Source organism: Carcharodon carcharias, chromosome 18 (assembly GCF_017639515.1).
Source record: "Carcharodon carcharias isolate sCarCar2 chromosome 18, sCarCar2.pri, whole genome shotgun sequence".
Classification (NCBI taxonomy): Eukaryota; Metazoa; Chordata; class Chondrichthyes; order Lamniformes; family Lamnidae; genus Carcharodon; species Carcharodon carcharias.
This window is the reverse complement of record NC_054484.1, coordinates 95764549-95784890: the sequence shown is the minus strand read 5'-3', so window position 1 is coordinate 95784890 and position 20342 is coordinate 95764549. Positions and strand designations below refer to the sequence as shown.

Genomic DNA, 20342 nt, shown 5'->3' with positions numbered 1-20342 from the left:
TTTCATAAACAAGGGAAAGTTATTAAATTTCATTTGACCCAAAAGTGGAAGCAATAAGAAAACATGAAAGGGTTTTATATTTCAGAGAAGTTGAATTCAAAGAGGTGCTTGGGACAATTAAGTCTAAGATGAAAGGAAGAAAAATATATTTAAGGAAATATGTTTAGTTGAGTTGTGGTGACTGTGGAGGTGATGTCCTGAAACCAGCTCAGTGCTGAGAAAAGCTGTGAATTTGAAGCAGCCACCCAGTTTCAAGCCAGGGAAGTCTTTGTTTTCAGAAAGCAGTCAGTTTCTGAACGTTCTTGGATTTCCACAGCAGAGTGGAAGAGATTGAGAAGTTGTGTGATCTCGTTACTAAAGTAGCAGCGGTTTTTACCTTGTATTATGACACAGCCGATGGTAAAGGCTGAGTTGTTCAAATCCCAGAGGGAAACTTGAAACAACCGTCATATTCCATTTTTGCAATTTGTAATTTTGAGATGGAGACAATGAATTCAGTAGGAATAAGACCGCCGAGTCTCGTGGATTTTATATAAAACTAAATTAAACATTTATTAATTTAACAAATTAAACACATACACATGGTTACAAATTATTACCATAACAACTTTTTAACAAATCCCCAAATTAATCACCCCCAGGTAAATCTCCACGAAGGCAACAGTAACCAAAGACTTTAAATAGACACCAGGAAAAGCACTTCTGACCTTACGAATTCCAAATGAGGTTCCTTTGCAAGTTGGCTGGAGGCATACAAGCTGGTTAGGTCTTAAATGCCTCTACCTTACACACACACACACACACACACACACAAACTCTTTTCTTTATATGGTCATTTATTTTTCCCATGCAACCACAGAAGGTGCAACACCTGCCCCTTTACTTCCCTTCTCCTCACCGTCCAAGGGCCCAAACACTCCTTTCAAGTGAAGCAGCATTTCACTTGCACTTCCCTCAATTTAGTCTACTGCATTCATTGCTCCCAATGCGATTTCCTCTACATTGGAGAGACCAAACACAGACTGAGTGATCGCTTTGCAGAACACCTTCGGTCTGTCTGCAAGCATCATCCAGACCTCCCTGTCGCTGGTCATTTCAACACTCCACCCTGCTCTCATGCCCACATGTCTGTCCTTGGCCTGCTGCATTGTTCCAGTGAAGTTCAACGCAAACTAGAGGAACAGCACCTCATCTTCCGACTAGGCACTTTACAGCCTTCCTGACTGAATATTGAGTTCAACAATTTTAGATCATGAACACTCTCCTCCATCCCCACCCCCTTTCCAACTCCCTTTTTTTCCAATAATTTATATAGATTTTTCTTTTCCCACCTATTTCCATTTTTTTTAAATGTATTTCCATCCTTTTATCTCTACCTTTTAGCCTTTTTTGATTCCTTCACCTGACCCCACCCCCACTAGGGCTATCTGTACCTTGCTTGTCCTGCCTTCTACCCTTAATTAGCACATTCTTTAGAAAATATCACCACCTTCAACACCTCTAGCTCCTTTTGTCTGTGACATCTTTTGGTTATCTCCACCTATCAATGGCCCTCTATCCAGCTCTACTTGTCCCACCCTCCCCTTAAATCAGCTTATATTTCACCTCTCTTCTATTTTTACTTAGTTCTGTTGAAGAGACATTCGGACTCGAAACATTAACTGTGTCCCTCTCCGCAGATGCTGCCAGACCTGCTGAGTTTTTCCAGGTATTTTTGTTTTTGTTTTGGATTTCCAGCATCCGCAGTTTTTTGCTTTTATCCTTTCTTTATATACCTAGCTTTCCCTTTGAATATAAATTTTCCATTGCATCACTAGGTCTTTTGAACCTCAGCTCTTCTAACAATAAAACCCCTTTCATAGCACCAATTTTATTAGTAAGCTGAAAAAATAAACGCATTTGTTTGGCTTCTTCTACCTAGGTGCAAGGTTTTACCCACAGTCTTGAATGGTTTATTCAACAAATGCAAACAAACACTTTACCTTACTGTTCACCCAATTAATATCTCAAAGCTATACATCAAAGCACCCAGACTAGCTGGCTTTAATCCAATTAAGACATACACAGCCACAAACCTAGACATAGACCTCCACTAGAATTCTATTTTAAAAAATAATTTCCAATAACATTGTACACATTATATCTCTTCATAACACTTGGGTAATATAACTGGATTTTTATGGTTAAAAATCTATAAGGGAGCTGTTGTCATGTAGTTTACTTCTGTGTTCTGACCAAGTAGGCTTTTTGCGGGGGGATGTTTTGTAAAACTGTTTTAACTGTGTAACTTTAATCTTCTGCGCTTAAGTTTTTTTTATTCCCTTCTTGTTAATAAATCTTTTCATTTTAAAATCCTAAACGTGTTTCTGAGATTCTATGCTTCTGGGATCAGTAGTTTTCCCCTCATTTTCAAAATACAAAAAGGTTATGATCAGTAAGACAAGTTTCCCTCTGGTATTTGGCTTGTTCAGTGCATAACATCTGCTTCGGTCGTAACAACCGCTATGAAAGGCTCTAAGTAAAGCCGTGTAAAAACCAAGGTATGTATGGTGCAGCCCAAGTCTCCGTGGTTCTGGTCATCTGATCCCACTGTCATTGGAATCATGGAACAATCAGGGCAGGGAAAAATCAGCAATTGGAATTTTAAACATCCCGTGTAAGTACCACAGATGTGTTCATATTGGGACTTCCTCGGGGTCTCGAAGTGTATCAATGATGTAAGTTGAACCAGAGACCTTGCCTATATTGGAAGATTTGGGACAGTGGAGTTTCAGAGGCTATCATGGCACTGAACTTCTGTAGACTGGCAATTGTTGGATAGCTACTTCGCTGCTAGTTTCTTATCTTAAAATCTAACCGTTCCTTCCTTGCCGGACCTTCCGACTTAGGCTGGGTGAGAACTGTCAGCAGGGACCAGGGATGTGGGGGTTAGATGGGGTTCTGTGGGTTGCCAGGAGAGGTCAGTACTATAGTTACCGAGGAGTTGGAAGTGGTTTTAATTCTTCCAACATTTCCTGGGTAACTATTCTGGTAAAATGGCCAGAACCAATTTAAAGCACACTTTCAGATGGTTTGGATTGCAAAGCAATTGCCCCCCCTGCTTCCGCCCCACCTCTCCTCTCCCCGTCCCCTCTCGCCCCCCCCACCTCTCCTCTCCCCCTTGCCCCCTCCTCCCACTCTCCTCTCCCCCCTTCCCCGTCTCCTCTACCCCACTCCTCTCTTCTCCTCCCTCACCCTTCCCCCTCTCCCACTTTCCCCCTCCTCCTCCCTTCCCCCTCCTCTCCCCTTCCCCCTCCTCCCCCTCGCCCTCCTCTCCCCTTCCCCCTCCTCTCCCCTTCCCCTCCTCTCCCCCTCCTATCCCACCTTCCCCACTCCATGCCTCCTCCCCCCTTCCCTCCCCCTCCCCCTTCTCTCCCTCATTCCCCTCCCCCACCCCTCCTCCCCCTCTCTCCCCTCCCCCACCCCTCCTCCCCCTCTCCCCTCCTCCCCCACCCCTCCTCCCCCTCTCCCCCACCCTCCCCTCTCTCTCCCCCTCCCCCCCAACTTCTCTCCCCCCCTCCCCCCCAACTTCTCTCCCCCCCTCCCCCCCAACTTCTCTCCCCCTCCCTTCTCTCACCGCCTCCCCTCCCCTTCTCTCCCCCTCCCCCACTTCTCTTCTCTCCCCCTCCCCCTCCTGCCCCCTTCTTCCCCCTCCCGCCCCCTTCTTCCCCCTCCCCGTCTCTCCTCCCGCCCCCTCCCTCCCCCGTCTCTCCTCCCGCCCCCTCCCTCCCCCGTCTCTCCTCCCGCCCCCTCCCTCCCCCGTCTCTCCTCCCGCCCCCTCCCTCCCCCGTCTCTCCTCCCGCCCCCTCCCTCCCCCGTCTCTCCTCCCGCCCCCTCCCTCCCCCGTCTCTCCTCCCGCCCCCTCCCTCCCCCGTCTCTCCTCCCTCCCCCTCCCTCCTCCGTCTCTCCTCCCTCCCCCTCCCTCCTCCGTCTCTCCTCCCTCCCCCTCCCTCCTCCGTCTCTCCTCCCTCCCCCTCCCTCCTCCGTCTCTCCTCCCTCCCCCTCCCTCCTCCCTCCCCCTCCCTCCTCCGTCTCTCCTCCCTCCCCCTCCCTCCCCCTCCCTCCTCCGTCCCCCTCCCTCCTCCGTCTCTCCTCCTGCCCCCTTCTTCCCCCTCCCCTCCTGCCCCCTCTCTTCCCCCTCCCCCGTCTCTCCTCCTGCCCCCTTCTTCTCCCCTCCCCCTTCTCTCCTTCTTCCCCTTCCTCCTCTCCCCCTCCCCCCTTCCCTCTCCCCCCTCCCCCTCCCTTCACCCACCCCTTCCCTCTCCACCCTCCCCCTCCCTTCACCCCTCCCCCTCCCTTCACCCCTCCCCTCTCCCCCCTCCCTTCACCCCTTCCCTCTCCCCCCTCCCACTCCCTTCACCCCTTCCCTCTCCCCCCTCCCTTCACCCCTTCCCCCTCCTCTCCCCTCACCCCCTCCCCTTTCCCTCACCCTCTCCTTTCCCCACTACTCCCCCCTTGCCCTCAAGATACTTCGGCCCGGAGCTCTTGGGTCAATGTGTACGAATATGCGTTCAAAAAGAAGAAATGCAAATTTGGATTTACTACCGCCTCACGGCTGACGGGTTTATGGACTTGTTTTCTGTCTTACAACCAGGACCTGGGATATTCACCGCTGGAACTGAAATGGCTTCATCCTAACTCTCTGTGGGACATGGCACCCATGAGGTAAACAGGACCGTCCTTCCTGAGCCCTGCAGCCGCTGATTGCCCAAAAAAAAAACCCCTGAGGCCTCTGCCCGTTGGGGATGGTGGATGTGGCGGGTTTCCGAGTGCCTTGAGGTTGCTGCGGCCCTTTTAACACCTGCTGCTAATCCCTACTAACCGTCCACCATTGTCAACGGCGCCGGTTGCTCGGCTCGACGCAGCAGCCTTTGCTGCCCGCCACAGGCTCGCGGCATTCGGCTGCTGGACGCTGATTGGTCCCGGCGGCCGCCTGCACAATCGATTCGCGCGGCACTCGGCTGGCAGTGCCTCGGGTGACAGGGCACGCAATCGAATCGGTGACTAGGAGCGGGCCTCAGATGGGCCTGTGTGCAACTCTTCTGCTTACTTTATCCGAATGTGAGTTTTGCAATTGCAGGATGTACACTCGCTCTGGTCTAAAAAGTCTTTTGCTATGTGTATTTTATCGGGGTGCAGTTTTTGCTTTCCTATAGGAACTTTCTGGATCATGAATTTTCTGTTAACAATGCACTCAGTATAAGTGACTGTGATCACTGTTTGGATGAGAGTTTCCGCCTGTTCTTATATTTTGTTTGCATTTTAAAAGATTAGTGAAGATAAACAGGTCATCTGTAGTCACCATGCAGCCCCAGCGTCCTCCAGAATGTTTACTGTGTGTAGACTGCAGACTTTCTTAGCCCAGTACAAATTATCAAGTGCTAAGAAATTTATGCTTACCAAAGTGCTGTTCTAATGAATAGCAATATATCCTTCAAAATCCCTTTAACTGGCAGACAACCCCTTCATTCACCCTCCCCCGCCCTCAGCTCCAAGTTCCAAAAGAAATTTATCTCCCAAACCCTCAAAAATCTCTGGAGGACTGATGGTTTTGGCTGATAATGAATAGAGCCATGATTGTGGCCAAATGATTGGATGCAAAGTTTTGGGATTTCCTTGTGCGTTTACAAGACCCAGTGGTTGGCAGGTCTGTGGTTTCACGCTTATTGAACAGCCATCGTTGTCATCAGCTGTCATCAGCCTTAGAGGATGACATTTACTCAGGGTCACGGATTTCTGCCATGGATCTTCTTGCGACTAGGCAGGCCAATTCTCAACCCACAGATCTTTGAGCACCTGGGGCAGCATGTCCCAGGAGGTGGTGAGATTTTCAGGATTTGCTTCTTTCAATTTATCCTTTCTTAAGATGTGGATGTCACTGGCAAGGCCAGTATTTGTTGCCTATCCCTAATTGCCCTCGAACTGCTTACTAGGCCATTTCAGAGGGCAGTTAAGAGCCAACCATTTTGCTGTGGGTCTGGAGTCACATGCAGGCCAGACCAGGTAAGGATGGCAGATTTCCATCCCTTAAGGACACTAGTGAACCAGTTGGGTTTTTATGACAATCAATGATAGTTTCATGATCATGATTACTGAAACTAGCTTTCAATTCCAGATTTTATTAATTGCATTTTTAAATTATACCAACTGCTATGGTGGGATTTGAGACACTGTCTCTAGAGAATTAGCCAGTTACTAATTTAATGACATTACCACAACTCCATCATCTACCAATATTTTCTTTCCCCATTTGACCAGGGTAACTAACTCTGGGAGGGCAAATAACAAAGGGCTTCACCAGAAGATTGGGAGGAGTGCTGCCAGCATGCTGCTCAGACCCTTCATCCTCCATTCAGGCTCGACCGGGAGCGCCCCTCCCACCCTTGGACCTGCAGGAGCCCCCTGAGCTTGTGCCATGCCTGACCCCCTGGCCCCAGGCCTCAGTGCGGCTGTTGCCGCTGGACTCGACTTCAGACCACTCACTCCCTCCTGCCCCGGTTCAGGCCTGATGTCGGCCTGGCCCCACTCTCCTCCCCCAACCTCCTCCCCATCCCCCTTCCCCTCCCCCTCCCCATAACCCCCAAGCCCCAACCACCCACATGCTGAAGCTGGACAACTCTGAGGAGAGTGCTAGCCAGTGCTGCTGCTGTTCCCTCGTGGCATTGCATATGTGCAGACATTCTGAGTAGCCTTCTCAGTTGCTGCCTGGAAAATTCCTGGATAAATGGTGTGCTAGGAAACTCACCCTCGGGATGTGGCATGGGAAGCCAAATTACAGTACAGTACCCAAAAAGCTGGGATGGTTGGTCACCCTATTCCCACTCCGCCTCATCATAAAGACGTTGTGCATCATTGAAGCGTGTTGCAATTTATTGGCAAATTGTTGCCATTCTGAACGATTAGTAGCAAGTTCCTCCCAGTCATTAAAGTCAATGCTGTTGTACTTTAAGGAGAACTTTCAGTGTCTTGAAGTGTTTTCTTTGTCCACCTCTGGAACATTGGCCATTTGAAAGTTCAGAAAACAGGACCTGGTTGGGGAAATGCTTTTCGACCATCCGGACAGTGTCCAGTCCATCAGAGTTGATTTTTCAGGAGTTTTGCCCGAATGCTTGTACAGCTGGATACAAGAAGGACACAAGGGTTTGTTTAACAGCCCTCCCATTGAATCTGGAGGATGCGGTGGAGGTACTGCTGATGAAATTTCTCTAGTTCAGTTATATGTTGTTGATACACAGTCCAAGTCTGACTGCAGCACAGGAATGTGGCGATGACAACTGTTCTGTACACTAAGGAGCCATACCTTTGCAAACTAGTCTATTGATCAGCTGAGACACTGGAATCTTGAGGCAAAATCATGATACTTTGGTGAAATTAGATCTATAAGGTAGGTATAAATTTGCAGCACCCATAACAAACCTTTCATCCCAGCCATGGTTGCAAGTGCAGGCTGGTGTGTGAAGTTGACTTGAGAAGCTGTGGAATCTAATATGGAGGAGCCTTCAGATGTTGCATGACAGGAATTTACTCAGATCAAGAAAACGCTACAAAGTGGCATGTAGATGTCATTACAGTATAGAAAGAGACTATTTGGCCCATTGAGCCCATGACAGCCCTCTTTTAGAACAGTCCAGTCAATCGCATTCCTCATTCTATTCCCGTGGCCTTGCAAGTTTAATTCCCTCAAGTAGGCATCCTTTTTCCTTTTGTAATCATCGATTGTCTCTGCTTTCACCACCCTCTTAGGCAGCGAGTTCCAGGTTATTACCACTTGCTGTGTGTTTTAAATAAAAAAGGTTCTTTACATTTCCATGCCCCCCCCCACCCCCCACTTCTGTATCTCTTGCCCAAAATCTTAAAATCTGTCTTCCCTACTCTTTGTACCATCAGCTTATGGGAACAGCTTTTCCTTTTCCACCTTATCTAAACCTGTCATATTGTTGCCCATATCTGTTATAACCTTATACACCCCTATCAAATCTCCCTTGTTCTGAGGGCAACAACCCCATTCTAACCTTGTAGCTAAAACCACATCCATGGAACCATTCTGGTAAATAATCTCTGCACCCTCTCAAGAACCCTAGAGTGTGGTGACCAGAACTGAACACATTACGCTAGTTGTGGCCTAACTAAAGCTTTATCAGGGTTCAACATAACTTCACTGCTTTTGTTAGAATCAAAAAACTTTTAATAAAAATCAGAAAAGTCCTAAATATTTTATAGAAAGTAAGATGAGAGACTGAGAGAAGCTGTGAACGAAACTCAAAAATGAGATAAAATGGTGTTCTGAATCATAAATCTCCAGCATTCTTTTGCAACTAAGTTGGGTAGCTAGACGAATGAAAGGTGGGAGGGGAAAAAAAGGAATTAATTGAAAATGTGAGGATATAGAAAAGGGAGTAATCTTCATATCCATTGTTGATGCTGCACAGTTGAACATTGTGTATATGAATCAAATAATTGTAAATGAAATGCAGAAAAAGTGTCTCTTTATCATCAAGAAGACCAAATATTAATGTAGCTGTGAAAATTAATTTTGTTCAAAGTACGATATCCCAGAGGAATTCTATTAGATGCATTGCAATATGGTTTGGTTCAGAGATACTAATTAATTTCTCAGGTGGGGGTTTGCAGATTTAAGCTGCCTTCCATGACCCAAGTACGTAATATGGGTGGATATTCCAGAGCAAATTTAAACTGCCCCTTCAAATGGATATATAAGATCCTATCACATTCTTTGAAGAAGTGCTGGGGAGTTCTTCCTTTGTCCTGGCCATATTTATCCTTAAACCAACATCACGAGAAACAGCTTATCTGTCATTTATCTCATCTTCTGTGAACCATGCTGTGTGCAAGTTGAATACTGTGTTTTCCTGTATTATGACAGTGATTATGCTTCAAAAGTACTTAATTAGCCATGAAGGACTTTGGGGCATCCTGGGAACATGAAATGTAAGTTTTGTGTTACCTCGACTGGTTTGAATGCAGATGTCATTCGTTTGTGTGATCTTCACGCTGCTGTGCCCTCTTCAGGAACATACACAAGAACAACCATAAAGCAAGTTCGTGGACAGTGCTATTCAGGAGCTAAATGGAAGCAAAGGATAACCAACCATTATTTCTCTGCATTGCACCCATTATTTAGATGTTATTTGGATGGAGAGCAGAGGAAAATTGGCCTTAGGACCTGTGGACTTTCAGCATATTTGTAAATTTGTTATATAGATAAATCAAGGCTTTTAGGAGGGACAAAAACAAATTTAATAATTTGACTGTATAGAACTAATAAATTTAGGATAGTTGTCATTTTTTCTCATGTTATTTGCTGGAAAATGAGCAATTTATATCTAAGTAGAACCTAAACGAAACTTGAGTTATGTGTTTTCCTTGAGTATTTACCTTTTTACCTTTACTTTTTTTTTGTTTTTTTCCATTCTCTTCCTAATCTATGCACAATCTGAAGCAGGGAAGCTGAAATCAACCTGATTTCTCTTGGTGCTGCAAGGAATCTACCCACCGGAAAGAACTTGGAATGACCCTCTTACATCCTGTATCCTCCTTTCAGGAAGGCACCACTAGTCTTTCACTGAAACTCTCTCCACCTAATAGAACTGCATTCAGGAAATTAGACAGGGGCATTAGCCCTGCATCTAAGGGGTAGACATCCCCCCCCACTCCAAATTTGCAGTTGTAGCATGATTAATCGAAAATAGAAGCACAGCTGAGATCAACACTGGGTATTTATTTCTGTTACTTTGGTTTTTTCCAGGTCTTGTTTGTCACTCTGTGTTGTGCTGCACTGAAAGAGTCTTGTCATGGTGGATGTTGGGAAGTGGCCATTATTTGCCTTGCTTCCACCACAAGACCTCAATTCAATTCGTCTAGCCTGCGTCTTTGGCACATCTGGTAATGAGACTCTGTATGTCACAGAAAATGACGAGGTAATGTTCTTTCTTTAGGAACCTCAAGCCATGCTCACTGATTCTTAGTTATTCAATGCAAAATTGAAACAGAGGTGTTTCTTTTGCAATAGAACAGAAGTTGTCATTTGTGAAATAAGAAATTTTTTCATATTGAACCTTAGAATGTTAAAGACAGTTGCAGTTTTTCATCTGCTTATGTATTGCTATCTTGGTTTGCTGGTGGTGAGTTTGCAGTCACCCTGAACTAGTTTTGGTGAGAGATCATCAACCTGAAACATTAAACCTAATTTCTCTCTCCACACATGCTGCCTGACCCTGCTGGGTGATTCCGACTTTTTAAAAACTTTTATTTCAGACTTCGACAACTTTGCTTCCTGTTTTATGGATATCTGTTCTCCATTTTCCTTTAGCACTAGGTACTGTAAGTGATGCAATAGTGGGTGTAACATATGGTATAGAAACCTGGCCAGATGACTGCTTGTGCTGATATTTGTTGTAAAACAGCTGGTTTTACATGGTGGCGACAGGTTCTGGCGCTTTTTAAATTTGTTCTTGAAGTTTGCATGTTGTTCACAGTGGAATGGAATTAACAATTCTGTTTCCAACAATATAAATCAAGGAAGGGCAAATATTACATAAGGGACAAGATTGGGATGGCTTTATCTACAGAAAATGAAAGTAGCGTGCAATTTGTTGGAAAAAATTTTGTTCATGCATGGATGAAAATTTAAAATTAGATATGTTGGTGTGCCAGGTGCAAAATTGTGCAGGATGTCATTCTTTAGCTTGAGCATTTCATTTTTCAGTCTGTATGAGGAGCAAATTAAATTGTCAAGCATTACAACACTAATATAAAATGAGATTTGACTTCAGTGCTTGTTTCTGAAACAGGTGTTTGCCTTTGGCACAAACTGCAGTGGCTGCTTAGGAACTGGGGATATTCAAAGCACAATTGAGCCCAGGAAAATAGACATCTTGTGCGGTAAGAAGATCATTCATCTAAGTTACGGGAGTGGACCCCATGTGGTGCTTACTACTTCAGGTAACGAATTATAATAAACAAAGTAATTTTGACTGATGCTGCTCAGCTCCAGTATTTTAACAAGTGCACTCTGTAGTTGCTGCAGTTTAAAGTGAAGCTATCCCTGGTGTGCACACGCGTGGGTGTGCGCGTGTGTGCAGGGGAGGAGGTGCGGTAGCTGCAGAATGCCTAGCATCTCAGCATTTCGATTGATTTCAGGAAAGTAACTGTAGCTAATCCTAGACTTAATTACTGGGACTTAAAGCCATTGTAGTTTCAATAAATTCTTGTTAAATCTTCAGCCCTGTTCCTTCATCTAAATGAATAGTTAAACTTCCACTGCTATTGTTCTTCCTAGCAGTAATCCTTGGCAATTCCAGTAGCATGGAATATAGTCTCTAGGTGGATGGACTCTGTATCCTCCCCATTACAATTCTATAATTGCACATAGTGAATGGGCTCCTTAAATCTTGGCTTTTTGCCTACCAGGAAATGATTTATGTGTGTAATCCACATGAATTAACATATGTAATTTGAGCAGCATTGCACATTATCAAAGGACTTCTTAAACCTGAGCCTTTTGCCTACTAGGAAATGATTTATGTGCATTAATCAACAATTGATAAATATATAAGTTTAATCATGGATTTTGGAACAATAATATTTACTTTGGTGTTAAGTAAAATCCAATGCTAAAGCAGCCACTGATATGACCAGTGAATATATCTCCAGTCATTACATTATATTTGTTTTTTAATCTTGCATATTCCTCTTGTCTGTAATCTTCTGAACTTCTAAGTTGTAAGTTATGCAATTCTGACATAAAATAAGATGTTAAGTTGATAGTACAATACTTTATGCAACAAACCTGAAGTATTTAGACAGCTGAGATGATCAGTGTAAGAAATTAGTGCAGGTTTCACATGGCCAGACTATTCTGTAAGAAAGCCTTAATCGGATTCGTGTTGTACGTACTACTTCTATCTGTGGAAGCTTGTAGCATTTAGCTAATTTCCGCTAAGGGAAGTTGGGTGCTGCAGTTGGCCACAAAGCCTCTTGGTTTGGGAAGGGAAAAAGTAGTTTTAGTCCAATACCGTGACCCTTTGGTAATAGCGTGGTTACTTGGGTGCCAACTGGGATTGGGTCAGGTTTCAAAGCAGTGGGTACAGCAGTTAAAGAGCTTGCAAACTCTGCTTGCCAAGGCTGAAATGAACACTGCCCACTTCTCGTATCTGAGAGTGGCTAGTGCATGGAAACTGCACTTTTGTGAGTTAGTATCTTCAAAAGAATATAGGAAAAGAGATTTAAAGAAGAAAATAGAAATTGCCGCATCAAAAAAGGAGTAATGCTATTTGGGAGCAACAGCTGTAATTTGTGCAAATTTAAATAAAAAAAAATGATAATGTTAATAGTCCTTATTGTATTGTTTGGAGTATTGAATGAAACTACAAGGACAATTGCTTTCTTCAGCCTTCACCCAAGAACAAATTGCACAAATTATTAAACATTTTTGTGGTGTCAGATCTTTTTTAAAAAAAAAGCTTATTGTTGTTGGTTTGCAGATGGAGAAGTTTATGCCTGGGGGAATAATGGTTACAGTCAGCTTGGCAATGGGACAACTACTCAAGGATTATCTCCTTGTCAGGTTTCCACCAATCTGCTGCACAAGAAAGTAATCGAGGTGGCCTGTGGATCTCATCATTCCATGATACTGACATCTGATGGAGAAGTGAGTAAAGTCTTTGTTTGGAGATGGGAGATGTTTATTAATAAACAAATACTTAAATGTACCGTAAGACTTCAAGGACCCCTAGTACAGCACTTTAAGAATATATAAGAAAGGTTGGAATGAGATGAGGCCAGTAAAGCGATTCCTTTGGATGGATCGTTGAAAATTGTACCATTATAGACTCTTCTGAACATTAACCTGCTGCAGGGTATACATCCAAATACTAATCAAAAGTTGGAAGGGATTAGGTTTGGGTGTCTGTATAAATCAGCAAGGCTAGAGTAACTGGTGTTCAATTTTCAATTTCAGCTGTCCTGGGTCCCCTGTTGACCGTGGCTTTTTTAGCTATGTCACCTCTTCCTTCCATGATTAGTTGACGTGAATGGTTTGTCTAGTACTTCTTGTCTCTTCCTTCTCCTACTCCGGCTGCCAGATACTCTATTTGAGATGTGCAAAAAGTGCCCACCCAGGTGTTGTTTAGTTGAGGCAAAAACTTTCTAAAAGCTTTCTGTAAGACATTTATTTACTGGGAGACTATTGGTTTTGTAAGGCTTACACTTCATCAATATAGTAGCACTTCAATTAAGTTTCATAGAAATATAGAACTCTTGCACAGATTGAAAGTTGGTGATACTGGCAGATGTATTTTTATGTGTAGGAAGATGCAAAGCTACTTGAATATATATTACTTTTTGTCTCCTGTTGTTTCTGATAGGATTTTAGCTGCATTACCCCATCTATTAAAATGCAGAATCACTGTTGCTGCAGTGTGGTTTGTGGTCTCATAACTTTGATTCTTCCAATTTACACTCGGACAGATTCAGGGACTAAAGACTAATCTGTAGGGTTTACATGTACTAATGTAAAAGTTGCAGTTGTGAACTTTCCTTTCCAGGTATGGAACTTCCATGTGTGAGCCAGCAATGTTAAAAGTGCTTCACTGGCTTAAATGGGTGCACTGAGATGACAGCCTGTTGTGATCAGAATAAATTGGTGGCTATAGCCGTCATTTTCACCTGCCATCAGAGCACTTCAGGGCTGATTCCCTCATTGAGCAGTGCCAGAATGGAACAGCACTTGCTGGGAGTGGGAAATCACAGGCCCACGACCCCTAATTTTCTGTCCATAAATTTGACAGGAAATCAGCAGCTGGCATTCCCTGTGAGTGCTGTCAAATGTTGGGACCACCCAAACAAGGCATTGAATATTTAACTCCAAAGGCAGGACTGTAATCTTACGGTTCTCTCAGAAAATTAGTGAGCAGTTGGAGTTTAGGTCTCTTGCTGACAGAGGGTATTGATTTTCACTGGCATATGGTCCATTTCCATTGTTGCTTACAAGCTTAGCAATGTTCAATTCGCACTTTATCACAACTGCAAATATTAACTTATTTCTAACAAAAATCACTTCGGATATAATATTTAGATATAAGCATATTTTCTCTTATACTTTCACTCTGGTAACTTACTTCCTCATGGGTTTTTTTTATTCGTTCTTAAGATGTGGGCCTCATTGGTAAGGCCAACATTTATTGCCCATCCCCATTTGCACTTAAGGCAGTGTCGAGTCACCTCCTTAAATTGTTGCAGTCTGTGTGGTGTAGGTAGACCCACAGTGCTGTTAGGGAGAGAGTTCCAGGATTTTGACCCAGTGGCAGTGATGGAATAGTGATATATTTAAAATCAAGATGGTGTGTAACTTGGAGGGAAACTTGCAGGTGGTGGTGTTCTCATGCGGCTGCTGCCTTTGTCCTTCTAGGTCATAGAGGATGTGGGTTTGGAAGGTGCTGTTGAAGGAGCCTTGGCAATTTGCTGCTATGCATCTTGTAAATGGTGCACACTGCTGCCATTGTGCACTAAATAAATGCTGGCCTAGCCAGTGATGCCACGTCCTATGAAATAAAAGAAAAACTGGTGGTGGATGGAGTCCTGATTAGGTGGGCTGCTTTGACCTGGACGGTGTTGAACTTTGTTATGACGCAGCAGATGATGTGTGCCAGGTGGACCAAATCCATGAGGGAAACTTGATCGCGCTATCACATTGGTTTTGCAATTTGTATTTATTTTGAGACGCGTGCATTGAATTCAGAAGTAATAAGTCCACCAAGACTTTGAGATTTTTTAAAAATTAAATTAAAATAATTATTAACAAAAGAAAAGGTTTCAAGCACATACATAGGAATGTTATGGAACAACAGATGATAAATGCTGAACCGTGCAAATCCCAAAGGGAAACTTGAAACAACTGCCACAACCTTATTGCAATTTGTATATTTATTTTGAGATGTATGTCTTGAATTCAGTGGTAATAAGTCTACCAAGTCTGAGAGGGTTTTTACAAAACTAAATTAAACATTTATTAAAAGAAATGATTTTAAGCACATACATAGGTCTATAAATTACTACTATAATAACTCCTAGCTCCCCTGATTAATCTAACTCCCAGTTATGCCTCTATTAAGGCAACAGTAAAAACAAAATGGATTTTAACAGACCTAGGCAAAGCAACACACAATACCCTGGACAGGGATATTCAAAGTGAGTTTTCTTAACTTCAGTCCTTACAGACAGCAATTTGGGCACAACGCCTGGAGACTTTTCATACTTGTTAGATCTTAGAATTCCTTCTTTCCTACATACAATCTCATCTCCTTTATACAGATTTCTCCCTTTCAATGTGAATCCCGTTGTCCCAATATGTCTTTTCAACTCTACTTTTCAAATAATAAAAATGTTTCATAGTACCAATTTTATCAGTAAGCTTTGGGGAAAAATAAACGCACTGTTTGGTTTAGCTTCTGTTGGTTAGGTGTAACACTTTACCACCTCTTTGAAATTCACCACTCGGGTCTATCTAAAAATGTTAATTTTCCTTTTACACCTCACGTTCTACAACTTCTACCATGTTTACCTATTTAACATTTCAAACCTAGCTTGTCTTCTGACATATCAAAGCCTTCAGACCGATCGTCTTTAATTCAATTAAGACATACACACACACACACACACACAATTCCTATCCTTACAATAAATTCCAATAACATTATGAAACTTATTATATTTTCCTGACAGGACAACAAATTGCTACTATAATAACTCCTAAAATTCCTAATTAACCTGACTCCCAGTTACACTTCCATAAAGGCAACGGTCCAAAAATAGATTTTAGATTCCAGTGTCTAGAATTCTAAATAGATTTAGTTCCAGCAAATTAACATAATATGCTGGACAGTGGAATTCCAAATGGCTTTTCTCCAGCTTCAGTTTTGGTAGACAGCAGGCTTATGCACAAATGCTTGAGGCTTCATTAAGGCTATTTCACATATTTCTGTTAGACCTCACAGTGCCTTCTCCTGATACATGGCCTCAGTCTCCTTTATATATGTTTTGCTCTTAATAATATGTAAATTCTATTGTTTCATATGTCTTTGAAACTATCTTCCTCACAATATAAAAACTTTCATGTTGCTACTATCTATTGTCAGTAACCTTTGGGGAAAATAAACACATTCCTTAGCCTTACTTATCTGGTTAGTTGTAAACAGACAAAGATTCCTTTGAAATCCAAACCACCCTTCATCTATCTAAAAATGCAAATTCCCTTCACACCTTACATGCTAAGTCAGCATCCCTGTTTACTCATTAGCATGTCAAGTACCTAGCTTCTTTTGATGCGTCAAAGTTTGCAGTCTATTCAACTCCAAATGTAATTAAATCACACACAGACAGACCCAACTACTTAAGTCCCATAAACCAACTTTACAATAAACCAGAAAAATATTATGAAAATTATTATAGTTTCATGACAGCTTTTTGAGTTTTTTTGGAGCTGCACTCATTCAGGCAAGAAGAGAGTATTTCATCATACTCCTGACTTTTGTGTTGTAGATGGCGATGCAGGTATATTAATATTAGCATATCAATATGTTAGTAAATACAATATATTACCAGAAAAGCACATCCAACAGTTTTCCTTTGTGTGGAATCTTTAATGTAGAAGAATGTACCAATGCACTTTAGAAAGATGTAAAGGCAAATGGATCCTGAGCTAAAGGAAGGACAGAATAGCAGGGATGACCAAAAGCTTGGTCAAACAGGTGGGTTAGAGGGCAGTGTGAAGTGCAAGTGTTTATGGATAAAATTAGGATGTGTGGCCCAGGCAGTTTGAGGCATAGCCACAAAGAGAGGAGGGATATGCTGGAGGCTGACATCGGGAATAGGAAATGAGTGTTGCACAACTGTCTGTACATGTGTGTGTCTGTGCAAATATGTGCTCGTGTAGTTAATTAAAACAAAAAATTATAAAATGCAAATCAAGTTTTTGCCTAATGCTTCTACTGCTTTTATTGAACCAAACTGATAAAAATTCTGTTCCTGATTCTTAAGTATTTAAACTGAGAACTGGCCCCTCTTTTTGTTAATGGATTTATTACACATTTTATGATAGGTTTATGCCTGGGGTTATAATAACTGTGGACAAGTTGGATCAGGATCTACTTCTAATCAACCAACACCACGAAGAGTGACCAGTTGCTTACAAAATAAAGTGGTCAGCACCATTGCATGTGGTCAGTCATCTTCCATGGCAGTGCTGGATAATGGAGAGGTGAGCAATGTTATGTGATTAGCAAGGGTAAACTGCATGTTTAATCTTAAGTTAAAATGTTAACAGTCATTATTATATACTAGTAGGACTTATGTTACTGAATTTCTTCATACTTGACAACCATCAGCATTTCCAAGGAGTGTCTGCTTGCTGACTCAGATCACTTTCTGATGTCATATTTCTTGTGTATGGTGCTGCAGGCTAAAACTGTTGTGCAAGGCTGTGCAATCAGGTGGCTGATGTTGGGGGCACTAAATGGTGCCCTGCTGAATGTTGAACCTTCAGGGGAAACGTAATGCCTGAAATGTGCATTTTAAAATACTGTTTATAGTTGCTGTATAATAAACTTGGTGGAAGATTTTTAAGATATAATAAAATATCAAAAGATTTCAGCATTGTTCTGGGTACTTGGTTAATAATTCAGTATAAATATGAGTAAACAGTTTGCCACCTACCTTCGAGTATAGACCCAGAGTCCTCAAACATTCGTCATATTGTTAAGCCTTTCATTCCTGGGATCATTCTCATGAATCTCCTCTGGACCCTCTTCAGGGCCAACACATCCTTCCTGAGATACCGGGCCCAATACTGCTCACAATATTCTAAATGTGGTCTGACCAGAGCCTTATAAAGCCTCAGCAGCACATCCCTGCTTTTATATTCTAGTCCTCTCGAAATAAATGCCAGCATTGCATTTGCCTTACTAACTACCGACTCAACCTGCAAGTTAACCTTAAGAGAATCCTGGACTAGGACTCCCAAGTCCATTTGCACTCCAGATTTCTGAATTCTCTCCCCATTTAGAAAATAGTCTATGCCTCTATTCTTCCTACCAAAGTGCATGACCTCACATTTCCCCACGTTGTATTCCATCTGCCACTTCTTTGCCCATTCTCCTAACCTGTCCAAATCCTTCTGCAGCTTCCCTGCCTCCTCAACACTACCTGTCCCTCCACCTATCTTTGTATCATCTGCAAACTTAGCCAGGATGCCCTCAGTTCCTTCATGTAAATCATTAATGTATAAAGTGAAAAGTTGTAGTCCCAACACTGACCCCTGCGGAATTCCACTAGTCACCAGCCGCCATCCTGAGAAGGACCCCCTTATCCCCACTCTGCCTCCTGCCAGACAGCCAATCTTCTATCCATGCTAGTACCTTGCCTCTAACACTATGGGCTCTTATCTTACTGAGCAGCCTCCTGTGCGGCACCTTGTCAAAGGCCTTCTGGAAGTCCAAGTAGATAACATCCATTGGCTCTCCTTTATCTAACTTACTCGTTACCTCCTCAAAGAATTCTAACAGATTTGTCAGGCATGACCTCCCCTTGATGAAACCATGCTGACTTTGCCCAATTTTACCATGCATTTCCAAGTATTCTGAAATCTCATCCTTAATAATGGACTCTAAAATCTTACCAACGACTGAGGTCAGGCTAATCGGCCTGTAATTTCCCATCTTTTGCCTCACTCCCTTCTTAAACAGGGGGGTTACATTAGCAATTTTCCAGTCCTCTGGGACCCTCCCTGACTCTAGTGATTCCTGAAAGATCACTACTAACGCCTCCACTATCTCTTCAGCTATCTCCTTCAGAACTCTGGGGTGTAATCCATCTGGTCCAGGAGATTTATCCACCTTCAGACCTTTCAGTTTTCCTTGGTAATGGCCACCATACTCACCTCTGCCCCTCCCGACTCTCTTGAACTTTGGGGATGTCGCTCATGTCTTCCACCGTGAAGACTGACGCAAAGTACCTATTCAGTTCCTCCGCCATTTCTTTGTTTCCCACTACTACTTCTCCATTGTCATTTTCCAGCGGCCCAATGTCCACTTTTGTCGCTCTCTTACCCTTTATATATCTAAAAAAAATTCTTGCAATCTTCTTTTATATTACTGACTAGTTTAACCACATATTTAATCTTCTCCCTCCTTACTTTTTTCTTAGTTGTCCTCTGTTAATTAACTCCATCCACGGGTAATTCCTTAACCATTCCTACAACCACCGATCCAGACAACAAATCACATTCCAATTGCACTTTGTACAATGGAACTGGGATATACTCTCCACTTATCCCGTTTACCAATACTTTAACTTTCATTGAACTCTCTGGAAGGAAAACTAGGTCCTTCTCTAGCAAAAGAGTTTGAGTAGCTCCTGGGTCCCTTTAATATAGTTTAAGGTTTACCTGCATCACTTGATGAAAAAGGGGTTATCTTCCCTTTAGGCAAAAGCTCTTTATCTCTTATCTACCTTATTCACTTGCCCTGCATTCACAGCAGTGATTACCTCCAGACCCTTATTTGTAGTTAAAGCTACAATTTGATCTGTGGTATTTTCTTTTTGAGTTCCCTTTTCAGAATCACTCTTACGAACTCCAGTAAGTCCCATGGTTTTCTTTCGCAACTTCCAGCATTCTGAATGAATATGTCCCACTTTATTACAGTGGAAACACTTAGGCCTTTGAGTTTCACTTCCACCCTCAGTACTTCCTGATCTGAGGAGGAGAGCTCAAGGTATTTCCAGCCATCCATTCTTTACCCTGGCTATTTGCCTTCCTTTCACTCTCCCACTTTCTATCCTGTTCAAATTTATGGGGGTTAAGGTTTAGTTTTATGGATCAGCTCATAAGCGTCATCCATTACTGCTGCCTGTCTAGCAGTCGCAACCCTTTGGTCTTCCACATGGGTTCTTATATCAGAAGGTAGGGAGTTCTTAAATTCTTCCAAGAGAATGGTCTCTCTGAGAACTTAATAGATAGTTTCAAACTCCTCATACTCGTATCCAACTGAAAACTATTTTGCTTAAGCCTTTCAAATTCAGTGTAAGTTTGCCCAGACTGTTTCCTTAAATTTCAAAACTTGTCTGTATGCTTCGGGGACCAACTCATCTGCACACAAATGGCCTTTTTCACCACATCATAATCCCTAGAAACCTCCTCTGACAGTGAAACATAAATTTCCTGTGCTCTACCTGTTAATTTGCTCTGTATGGCCAATGTCCAGTTTTCCTTTGGCCAATTCACCTGTTCA

At 42.8% G+C, this 20342-nt stretch overlaps 1 protein-coding gene across 2 annotated transcripts in view; it reads left to right on the top strand.

Moving 5' to 3' along the window:
- Positions 1 to 4517: 4517 nt before the first annotated feature.
- LOC121290750 (RCC1 and BTB domain-containing protein 2-like) overlaps positions 4518 to 20342 on the top strand; it is a 71113-nt gene continuing 55288 nt past the window's right edge. The window contains exons 1-5 of one of the 2 annotated variants that reach the window (XM_041211629.1): positions 4518 to 4704; positions 9806 to 9977; positions 10851 to 11001; positions 12543 to 12709; positions 17156 to 17314. In XM_041211629.1, coding sequence (XP_041067563.1) covers positions 9852 to 9977; positions 10851 to 11001; positions 12543 to 12709; positions 17156 to 17314 — 603 coding nt within the window. In that variant the 5' untranslated portion in view covers positions 4518 to 4704; positions 9806 to 9851. Of the gene's footprint in view, positions 4705 to 4988; positions 5101 to 9805; positions 9978 to 10850; positions 11002 to 12542; positions 12710 to 17155; positions 17315 to 20342 lie in introns of those variants that run through there. The other variant, XM_041211630.1, reaches the window with a different exon arrangement.